The sequence below is a fragment of the Magallana gigas genome, chromosome 9 (assembly GCF_963853765.1).
Source record: "Magallana gigas chromosome 9, xbMagGiga1.1, whole genome shotgun sequence".
In the NCBI taxonomy this organism is placed as follows: domain Eukaryota; kingdom Metazoa; phylum Mollusca; class Bivalvia; order Ostreida; family Ostreidae; genus Magallana; species Magallana gigas.
Window position 1 is genome coordinate 30789306 of NC_088861.1, and position 11654 is coordinate 30800959.

Sequence of the window (11654 nt, forward strand, 5' to 3'; positions counted from 1 at the left end):
ACTATCACCATGCAAAATTCACTGTTCAATTATAACTTTATTTTGGACTTTACTTTTAAAATTGAACATCTGTTTTGTAATGTTTTCTCATGGTTTATTTCTTACAAAGTTACTTATTTATTTAGTGATTGACCCTTTTCGGACTCTATGTGATTTCAAAGAAACAGAGTGCCATGTCTCGAGGACTGTTAATCTCTTAAAACAACATTGTGTAATTATCATGCAGTTTTTTATTTCTTGGACCTCAAAGACTCTGTGAACCTTTCACTTTGCTTACTTATGTCATCACCTGTCAATTTATACTCATTGTTCAGATTCTTATGAATAGTTATGTACAATTGTCAATCGGCAGTCTGGAATACGGCGGCCAGCCTCGGCCACGTCCGACTCACCCAGAGTCTTGAGTCCGGAGGCCACTACTGGCCATATCCGTCTTGTTTGTAAAATGTCTGTCTGTTAAATTGTTATAATGTTGCCATCGTTGAGTCTCGTCCATGTGGAATCCTGCATCAATTGCCTGTTTAATTCTCTTGAACTGTATACTGGTGGACCTTCGGGAATACGGCAAACCTACCCTTCGTTTACGGCCTACAACGCGCCACAACCTGATACCTTATACCCTTTACGCCAACATTCCCTCATCCGGTTTGTACTGCACACGACCGATGCAGATCCAGATGATTTCCCTAGCACCGTAAAATCTACGCGGTCACAGAACTTTCATAAAACACCGATCTAAAGTGAAACTTAATATCACAATTCACAGACATTGTGTGATATCAGCAAAATTAACAAAATTGTTTATGCCATTAAATGGAATAGACAGTTTTATTGACTTTGGTCAAACGATAAAACCTAAGACCCCCCCCCAAAAAAAAAACAAAAAAAAAACAAAAAAAAAAACACCCTAAAAACAAACAAACAGACCCATCGGTGCGTTATTTAAACTCTACAACAACAAAATCATATAATTATAATTAATTGTTTAAAATGAAAGTTGTCTAAACTCTTGCCTTAACACTTCATAGGAGTTTTCTTCATGGTTAAAAACTTGATTCCCCAAACTGAAGAATGAGTTGACTAAAACGAACGCACCGGAATTAAGTTGAAGTTGAAAGTAGAACTATCTCTAATCGTCGCATGGGAACTCATTTGATTGAAATCGCTATAATTAACGATGGCATGATTATAATGGATATTTGTACGACGGTATGTACTAATGATGATGTGTACTTTCCCGTAACATAAACCTATTTCAGTATCGTTTTGATGGGTAATGGCAGAGACATAAATAATGTTATTTATATCTCTGGTAACAGTTATTTTGCATAGAGCGCTATTTCTCGGTATATTGGGCGCGCTTGATTAAGCTTAACTTGGTGTACACAACGTTATAATCCGGGCTTATTAATGGCTGATGCAATACAAAATCTCTGTAGACTTTCAATTTTGGGATGTGTATTGAAACCTGAAGCGGTAGAGGGTGCGTTTCAAAACAGGTAATCTGGACATTTTTCATTTTAGATGATGAACGTAGTTTGAGCACAAAGGTATTAACTATTATTGAAATATCAAGCAAAAAGTGATGGAAGCAAAAACTTGGGACAGAGTATAACAGATTATGGACATTGACTATATTGTATACACCAGTAATACTATAATTTTTTCATTTAATGCCTGGGTGGTACCTTTATATTCCCACTTTTAACACACAGAAAGAATACAAAACAAATTGGAATGGTAGCCTGGGAGATGACATTGACAAAACCATAATGTCCTGAAGGTTATGACATCACTGTGACATCATTTAGATGTCCAGTGACAGCACAAGATCGAGTCACTGGACTGGCAGAGGATCCTTTCTTTCATGTACAGGTATTTCTTCATACAATGAACATGTAAGTATTCATCTGTTTTTGAGGGGTTTTTTGGGGGGAGGGGGTATATATTCTGTCAATGCTGAAGTTGCATGCTTTTTACATGTAATACTCTGGGATTATCATTGTTTGTGGGGTACCAATGTTAGTAGCTTTCGTGGGTTACCTTTGCCCATGAATTCACATCCTCATGAACTTAAATACATTCATATGTTTTTTAATAATTAAAATTGTCCCGATAATTATGCTACCAACAAAATTACGTTCCCTTGAACCAGAAAAGTTTTGGCTACTAATAATCATTGACCCCCCCCCCCCGGATAAAAAATGATTCCACAGTAGTATGCTTCAGGATGTGTACCAGTACAAAACTAACAAAAGAAATGGTCGTACTTTTAATAACAGGTCGCTGCTGGGCAGGAAATGATGGATTACAGATTCTTTGACTGGGTCATCGTCTGATACCCGGATCTGGTCACCAAGGTAACATTCTGAACATTAGACCAATGATGAGTCAAACGTGGTTCTTTCATGTTAACATGAAATCTATACTACTTTTCCTGTTTTGTGCTGTTTAGGAAGCGTCGTTTGAGTACTTATACAAAATGAGGCTGAGAGAACTCTCCTGGAGGCCCTGGATTCCCTGGAAGTGGCCTTCTCACATCCACTGGTAAGTTTTATTTGGGACAACTTTATTTTTCAATTAACCAGGAATGAACAGATTAGCGGCAACTAATTTCGCGACCAAGCTTTATCTACATCCATGTTTATATTAAATACTAACAGTAAGGACTTGTTCACTGAGAGAAATATTCATGACAACAATGCTTACAAGAATCTCGCAAATTTTAAAATTTCTTGCACGCGAATAGACGTTGGGTTACTGTATATGACTAGTACACCATTAGTTAACTACACTTGAGTAGAGGGATAATTGAAAAATTTGCATATCTGCAGTTTTATAATTCATTATTAGGTATTGTGTGGACATGCATTTACATTTCTTAATAAATGTAAGGTACGTACAACCTGTCATTGATATTGAAGAAGTTTCATTAATTCAGAGACTTTTTTTTTGTCTAAGAAGATCTAATGAATTGCATACTATATTAAGCTTGTTATAAAGTTTTCTATTCAGGTTTACCTCCAGCAATACAAGCATTCCCATTCGTCTGTATCTGACCAATGAGAGCGAGTATTGATTACTTGGACATGAGCATGTACAAAGAGGTCACAGATCAAAACACTTGGCAAGTAGGTAAACTTGTACATATGGAGCTTCTGTGTTGCACCTGATCATGAATGTTTTTACTTTTTTTTAATCAATAAGTTTTAATGAAATTGTTGTTTGCCAGGGAAACTAGCATTTCTTTGTTTTTGGTTTTCTGGGATAATAGTTCTTATCTTTGTGTACTGGCACTGTTGGTAAATAACTACTACATGTATCAAGGATGTTACTTCTTGTAGACAAGATTAGATGAAATGATCTGAATCCAATCTCTTTTCTTTTTTGGTAAAAGTCTCACATCCATGGGTCAATTAAAATGGATACTAGTGTTATTCCTATGGAATCCAATGTAAATAATAGACTGAAATTCTCTATTGGCAAATATTGTGTGTTTATTCTACTCTGAGACATTCTCCATTATGTCTTATACAAAACAGGTGATGTTCCAAGCTTATGGTACAAAGCAGGGAGCCCTTCAAGGTCTGCTCAGATCAGCATGCCTTATCCCACCAAGGACCACCTCTAACTGAAGCGCTTCCAGGCTTAGTCAAGTGGAACCACATATGTCTACGATTTCCCAGGAATGTTCACTCAGGTACAGAATGCAAGCAAAACAAAAGTAAAAATATACATTTTAAGCACAGGTGCTTATTGACTGGACTGTGCACTACCCCCCCCCCCCCCCACCCCCCTTTCTATTTTTTGTTCAAAATTTTTTTTTTTAATTTCTTTTATTAGGTATCACTAACAACCCCTTATATATGTCTCCAGTCGAAAAATAACAGAAATATCACGACTCTGTGGCATTTTATATTAATTCACACTCGTTTTCCCTATATATAAAAAGAGAGAAGGTAAGCAACTCCCGTTTGTTTACATTGAGGGAAATTAAAACGATTACTATATCAAAAATCGCTATACCTTTGGTGTCATCTATTTTTCTCACTTCCACACATATCCTTTTATCTAAAAACTGATATATAGGGAAAACGTCATAATAGCAATGTTTCACAACATCACATGCACCTTGACGTCGTATTGACTTCTTTTTAATTTCACTGCGGGAAGGTAGAGTATCCATTCCGAACCATCTACCAGTATTTGATTTTTATTTTCCAAATATGAAAGAAATTTTAGCATGGAACATCACCTACCTTACGATCTTTATTATTTATTTTGAATTAAAACATCGAGAGCATAGACATGTCTAAGTATACGTAAGGTGAAATGCATTGTTTGGCTTAACATTTGATTATAAACGCTCGAATATAAGGATGGTGGGTCCCGGTGACCCCATAGTCTTAAGAATTATATTAGTAATCTTTCTACAAATGAATATTTAAAAATAAAATTTGGTGTTATGACATCAAATTTTGTTCTTAAATACACAGTTATGGAAAAACATTAAGTATGATCGACGTATATATTCTGCTTGAGAATTCAGGTAATTTACAGTTAATTAAAAGCTTGTTTATGTAAAAGAAAAAGATAACACTTAAATTAATCATAACCCGCATGATAGATGCTAGAATTTATGAGAGAGAGAGAGAGAGAGAGAGAGAGAGAGAGAGAGAGAGAGAGAGAGATTTGAAGGGGATTATTGATAATATTCTATGCAATGGATTGAAAATACATGTACTACTTGTGATAATTAAAATAGCTTCTTTGCATTTTCATGTGAGAGATTTTTCTCTATATAGCTTAGCTGTGAGAATATTCATCTCTTATATTGTTTTATTTTATTAGCAAGTAACTATTTAGATAATTCAAATAGTTATTCCTTTTTTATCTAAAGTAACCAAATATTTATATAACATTTTTGAATAAGTTTTCTCGTTATGTCACAAATGAGATAATTTTATTACTATGCCCTGAAAATTGCTGAATCACACCGGAAACAGTTATATTGCCCTCCCGGAAACAGTTATATTTCACAGGAAAAAGTTATATTGCCCTCCCGAAACTGTAATATCACCATCGCGTGCAAGAATTCTGCATATTAATTACGTCGGGTTCGAAATTCAACGAGCCAGTTGCTAAGCAAACGTAAACAGATCCGCAAATTTTAAACATGTCAGGCCAACATCTGCGGTTTGTTCATCTTAATTCATATGATCTCGATAGTTTAATTGATTAAAAAAATTCGGCAAATACGACAAAAGTGATAAACTCAAGCGTGAGTGTTTTAAAACATTTGCCTCTGCCTTGTGAATTAAATAAATATGTTGATAACCCGAGTTTGATTTGTTTAAAAATGTTATATAACATATATTACATGTCATCTCGGGCGACAATACCAGAATATGTGTCCCTCGATGACAGGAAAGCCCTGGAGTATTATGTCGCCCTCTGCCTTCGGCAACGGGCGACATAACACTCCAGGGCTTTCCTGTCACCTCGGGTCAAATATTCTGGTATGTCGCCCTCGAAGCCATGTAATATATGTATAATGTCAAATGCATCAAAATTAACATATGTATTTCGAATTTTAAAGATGAAAAGGAAAAGGCTTGCTCACAAATATCAATTGACGTTACTTAAGGTAGTTCTATACTCGGCACTAAATGGGCTCAATCATTAAAAGCTTAGCTTTAAATGATAAATATACATTCAAGCAATACATATACAAAAGAAAATATGTATGTTTACATGCTAGTTTGTTTGTTATCACCTCTCAGACGGGTGTACCCCCTTGCGAAAATTATTGACAATTATGATATTTGACAGATGTCCGTTCTTCCTAAAAATAATTACCAATTTTGGGAATATTAGAACTGAACATACAAAATAGAGTATAAATATTTATTTAAGACATATCTCATCAATAATTTTGCGCAATTTTTTGTAAGTTAGTACGCTTTATGGACCTGATGTATCAAAATAGAATACAAAAAATGCAATGCTAGTATCGCGTTTGGTAATTTTTTTTTACTATTTTATGGACTCAAACTTAAATTCATGGTGTTTATTCTATAGATTGACATCTTAGAAAAAAGATTTGGTAAAATAAATTATATGTTGACGGAACTTGTAGTAAAAGAAAAATTCGAGGGGGGGGGGTCAAAACCAAGAAGATATAAGCATACGTAAAATCCTGGTTAATCAGAAACTTCGTTTTTCATTTTACTTTAACAGAATCGAGTTTCTCAACATAAATCATTTCTATCTCTCATAGAATACACATATTACCATTCTAATTGCTTATTATTGCCATTGTTTACAACAGCGATGTAGAGCAAAATCAATACCGGGTATCAAAAACACTTTGTAAAAGTCGAACCAATATTGTAAAATCCGTATTATGACGTAGTGCGATACTCGGACTACTTTAAGATTAAAAATGACACAGTACGTGTATATATAAATTCTAAACACACATTTTCAAGCCTTGACTAAGTGATTAAAACTTGAACCATCAATAAAACCCCACAAAATGGGTTACAGCAACTTTAGTACACGGTTTCCTCGAACATGTTGTTTCGGTTTAACGTGGTCCTCATATTGGAAATTTCAAAAATATTTCAATTAGTGAATGTTCTTAAACTCTCTTAAACTCTCGTGCACATTCCCAAAAATATTGAAATGAGAAACTTTACATGTGTCCTTGACTTTTGGCATATGTTCATTGATGCAATTCCAACCCCCATGCCATGCCACCCCTTCAAGATATTAGATGTTTTTTTCTCACAAGAATTTTAAAAGGCAAATATAGTATGTTGCAATTAAATTGGAATACCCATATAATTTCCTTAGTGTATACTATATGAGTGTGAAAATAAACGGATCTTCTCAGTATTTTTGTGATTTTCCCAAGTATATGTTTCTATTTTTGAGTTAAACTCTTCCCTGTTTTTCCTAATACAGGAACTGCTCACTAAATATCTTAAGAGATATCCACTTGGGGGCAGTGACTTTCCAGTTTTGTATTGGCGTCGTTTCTGACCTTTTCCTGGCATGTAAAATATCAAAATCGTTAAAAAGCCAGGAAAACTTTAATAAGATATATCGACAAAATTCTATGTTGAAATACTCTCTTCATATCCGTGTAAATTCTTACTTCTTTCTTTTATATTCCTATCGTTCCTTACAACATAATTATACTTAATCATCACATGCATGAGAGAGAGAGAGAGAGAGAGAGAGAGAGAGAGAGAGAGAGAGAGATTTGACAAACACAATTTGTTGATAATTTTACCAATTACACTGGATTTATCGTCTTTGTTGCTCAAAAATTCATAAGTTATAGATGCAGACACATCTCCATGCTTGCAGATGAAGAAGGTAATATGTACATATAAATAATGTGTTACATTTTGTTGATAAATAATTAATCTGAATACATGTACAGTTTGCCTACATGCCAGGACTATTTACATGAATTACCGTTCTCTGTCTTTCCTCGGAGATGTAAAATTTCATCGATCGGTTTTTGGAGCATACTCCAAATAGAACTCAGCAGAGAACGTACTCCAAAACTTTTATAACCTCAGTTTTTAGAGTCGTACTCAGTGGAGCACATACTCGGAGTACTGGGTACGAGTTGGAGTACGAGTATGGAAAAAGTTTTATAACCTCGGGGCCTGATCTTTAATTTTTTTTCACCAAAATTATAGGTTTCATAGTTCTTTTTGAAAGATTTCAGGCAGGGAGGTGGTTGTCATTACAAATTTATAATTTTTCTACTCAGAATGAAACCTAACTAAATGCAAATATGAGACTCCTCGACAAGTTTGTGTATGGTTTATATGCTACTCAGGTGACTGTTAATTAAAAGCCTATTGGCCTCTTGTTTATTAAAGTACACTGAATTTAGACTAAGAATGCATGTTTGCCATCTATGAATGACATGATCTATATGTAAATTACTGGTATAATACAATACAAAATAATATTACAGTATTTTGAATCATTTGTACCTGCTTTTCAGACATGCATGACCAAGTGTTATAATCAACCAATCATGATCTACATTCCTCCCTATGCTGAGCTGAGGGGTGGGGCCTGGGTAGTTGTAGACCCCACCATTAACCCCACCCATATGGAAATGTACGCCGATGAACTCAGCAGGTATGAGAGTTAGTATAATTCAAAAATACTATGGTAAGAGGAGTATCGTAAATCTTGTAATTTTTGCAACGATCTAATTTTTCGCTTTTTGTGTGATTTATTGACATCGCAAATATTTAATATAACACAGAAATTATATTCTTTAATATTTTCTATAAGAAACTTTTTAGATTGCAGAAATTGACTGAGGCTACACATTTTGTCCCTTTTCACAAATTTTGTGACACGCAAAAAGAAATGTATATACAGTTATTGGGAAATCATTATTTCGAATATGTATGCCAGAGTTTTAATAGTGTTCAAACTTCGAAGAGAACCGTAAACTTTTTTCTGAATAAATTGACCATTATTAAATAATTTTTAATATTTGGGAACAGTATTTAGTGAAAATATATTGATTTGCTATTTCTTTTTAAAAATAGAGATTTTTATTTTTCATTGAAATGTTTTACTAAGGGGAGGAGTCTTGGAACCAGAGGGAACAGTGGAAATAAAGTTCCGGCGGAAAGATCCGGAGAAGACCATGCAGCGTCTGGATAAGACCTGTATCCAGATAGTGGAGAAATTGACCAGTCCACAGCTGAATCCAGACGAGAAAGCTGAACTCCAGAAAGATTGGCAGCCCGCCAAGAGAAGTTACTTCCCATGTACCACCAGGTGGCTATCCAGTTTGCAGATCTCCATGACAGCCCAGGCCGAATGGAGGAGACTGGTGTTATTACCGTAAGTGTAAAGTCATGTGGAGTAGGGAATATGTTGATAGATAATAGTGGAAATATTAATGTGAGAACTTTTTTTTGAAGCACATTTGTTTTAAAAATGCTGACACAGAAATGTCCATGTTTAAAGTTGCACATAAAGAAAATTGATAGTTCATTAATTACCAGGTAATGTCATGGATTTTAATATGAGCTCATATTTTTCTCTTCTTTAATGACATGAAGGACATCCTGAAATGGCATAGTAGCCGAGAGTTTTTCTACTGGCATCTGAAGCGAAGACTGCTGGAGAGGCAGCTGAAGAGGAAGATGAAACCGGTCACCCACAATGTGGGGGAGGGAGAGCTCAACTCCATGTTACACCGCTGGTTTGTGGAGGATAGGGGCACCGTTAATGTAAGATCATTCTTCACATCACTACACATGTGTTTTTCTACTAGTGATATACTGTGTGCCTATTGTGTTCAACAATTAAATAAAATGTAAATCTATGAAGTCAACATTAAACCTTCTTAAATAGGTGATATTTTATAATTGTTGTCTTTCAAATTGAGGTTGAAAGACATATGTTGGTTTTCATTTTAAAGGACTAAGTGCGCTTTTATGCATTTTTTGCCCCCAAAATCAAAGTTTTAGAGAGAGCTTTAAATAAAAGGTGAAAGATAGTTAAAATCATATTGGAAATAAAGGTGTAAAAGGTTATCACCACAGTGACGTCATAATTTAGAAATGACGTCATGAAGATTGCATTATTTTGATAAATTGATGTTTTGTAGCAAAATATGGGTGTTTTCCGATGGTTTTTCGACTGGGAAACATCGAGCGCAGGCTTGCTCAAGTACCATTTTTTAGTATATTGTGTATAACTATCTGAATAAAAACATATCTTAAAATCACACTTGAGCAGACCTGCGCTCTATACTTCCGAATGCAAAATATAGAGCAAAAATGAGAATATTTTCATTTGTTTGCAAATTTGAGGGAATTGGGCCATTTAGGTGACGTCATAGATACACAGCAAATGAGCAATGATGACTTAAATCATTATTAAAGTTATAGGCATCCTCTATACAATGATTTGAGAAGATTTTATTTTAATACGATACTATTTAAAAATTGGTTGAAATCGGGGGCAGATATTTGACCATACCGCACATAGTCCTTTGTATATCTCTAAATGTTTTTATGAACATTTGCTTTAAAATTAAAAAATAAGCATTTTTAAATATTGATACATGTATTAATCATCAAGATACACATTTTTAACTTGTAAGATTTCACTTTACATTTTTTATAAGTAATGCTTTCTTTGAGTTTATGTTTTTGCCAAACCATCACTTGCCATTTTGTATTTTAGGCCTACATGTGGGAGGATGATAAAGCCATGGTTCAATGGTTGACGGAACAGATCCGAGAGGACAGTATGGACAATACCGTGTCAGACAACATCCGGTGTCTACAGAGAGAGCACGTCCTACAACAAGTCAGAAGGTCAGACTCTTTTACCCCAAAATATGTTCTCCTATCATTTACTGTAGATTCCTTATTTTACGCGAGTACTTAATTCCACGATTTAACGATTCTTCATCAAATCGCAAGAACATAAAATCGCGAATGGCGAAATTTTATCATACATGTAGTTTCGTGTAGTTTATATGTGTCAGAATATTAAAAGCGAGATTTTTGAATTCGTGAGACGAGCTTCTCGCGATTTTACGCTGATATTAGTTCCTCGCGTTTAATTAGGAATTTACAGTATGTAATTTTACTTGCTAAATATGAAATTTAAAGTTATATCTAAAAATTGTACAATACACATTTTTTTAATGGTCAGACAACATAAAAAAAAATCTGAAATTAATCTGGCCGAATTGATCATCTTTCTGTTGACAGCTTGATACAAGACAATCTTGAGGTTGCTATGGACTCCATCGTCCACATAACACAACACATGACCCCAAGTCAAAGGTCAGAGGTCACAAGAATCTTAGCCAACATGCATACGTGATGCCGAGTCGGACCATAGTCATCAAGAACCATAACTCTTGACATATCCATGAACAAATTTTGAATCATTATTTCTTATATCCATTATTAACATTGTATATTCTTGTCTGAGACAGTTTCCATGGAAATGAAATCCATCACTGTGGACCATCTCATGAGTTAAAATTGTTGATGTTGTTTTTTTTCAAATAATTTTAGAAATTAAATCCATTGATCCATAACATTGCATTTGTAGTTCAGTAAAAGACTAAGGACTTTTTCTTTAAGGGCATTTATAAGGATATTTATTATTAAATGTTTCAATTTCTACAAGATGCCATACAGGGTATATAAACGTGTATATATAAAGACACGTATTTATAAAATAAGTGCTCAAGTTTATAATTCATATATTTTTTAACTATTGTTAAAATTTTCTCTAAATTTAACAAGAAATTAATAAACTTAATATTGAACTTGTACACAAGGCTAATTTATGTTTTATCGCAGTGATAATGTATTGTGAGAATGATTATTTTATGTACATGTATATGTCTATATATACTGTATACTGTATTTATTCCATTATTTGATTTATTTTGTATATACATGTACATGAATATAAATCTTATGAAAACCATGAAGTATGGTTTTGTTTTAAATTTAAAGTTTAGTTTAAGAAACATGTGTTATTATTAAATTTAGAGCCTTAACTTTCTTTGATATACATGTACATGTCAGTGTATTTAACTTTATGTTTAGTTATAAAAATGCATT

General features: G+C 34.0%; 2 protein-coding genes across 13 annotated transcripts in view; both read left to right on the forward strand.

Moving 5' to 3' along the window:
* The window catches only part of LOC117691427 (acetyl-CoA carboxylase-like), a 135658-nt gene extending 124144 nt beyond the window's left edge, over nt 1–11514 (forward strand). For all 11 annotated transcript variants that reach the window (XM_066071095.1, XM_066071094.1, XM_066071093.1 and 8 more), the window contains 3 exons: nt 9117–9287; nt 10249–10382; nt 10785–11514. In XM_066071095.1, the coding sequence (XP_065927167.1) occupies nt 9117–9287; nt 10249–10382; nt 10785–10899 (420 nt within the window). In that variant the 3' untranslated portion in view covers nt 10900–11514. The remainder of the gene's footprint in view (nt 1–9116; nt 9288–10248; nt 10383–10784) is intronic.
* On the forward strand, nt 1069–9238 carry LOC117691438 (acetyl-CoA carboxylase 1). 2 transcript variants are annotated; one of them, XM_066071104.1, is made up of 10 exons: nt 1069–1209; nt 1716–1898; nt 2283–2360; nt 2456–2547; nt 3004–3131; nt 3543–3700; nt 8033–8172; nt 8629–8895; nt 9060–9079; nt 9120–9238. In XM_066071104.1, the coding sequence occupies exons 6-9, from the start codon at nt 3689–3691 to the stop codon at nt 9061–9063; spliced, it is 423 nt and encodes a 140-aa protein (XP_065927176.1). In that variant the 5' UTR covers nt 1069–1209; nt 1716–1898; nt 2283–2360; nt 2456–2547; nt 3004–3131; nt 3543–3688; the 3' UTR covers nt 9064–9079; nt 9120–9238. The 2 variants fall into 2 exon arrangements, with proteins under 2 accessions (XP_065927176.1, XP_065927175.1); XM_066071103.1 differs by having other exon boundaries at nt 3016–3131.
* Nucleotides 11515–11654: the final 140 nt, after the last annotated feature.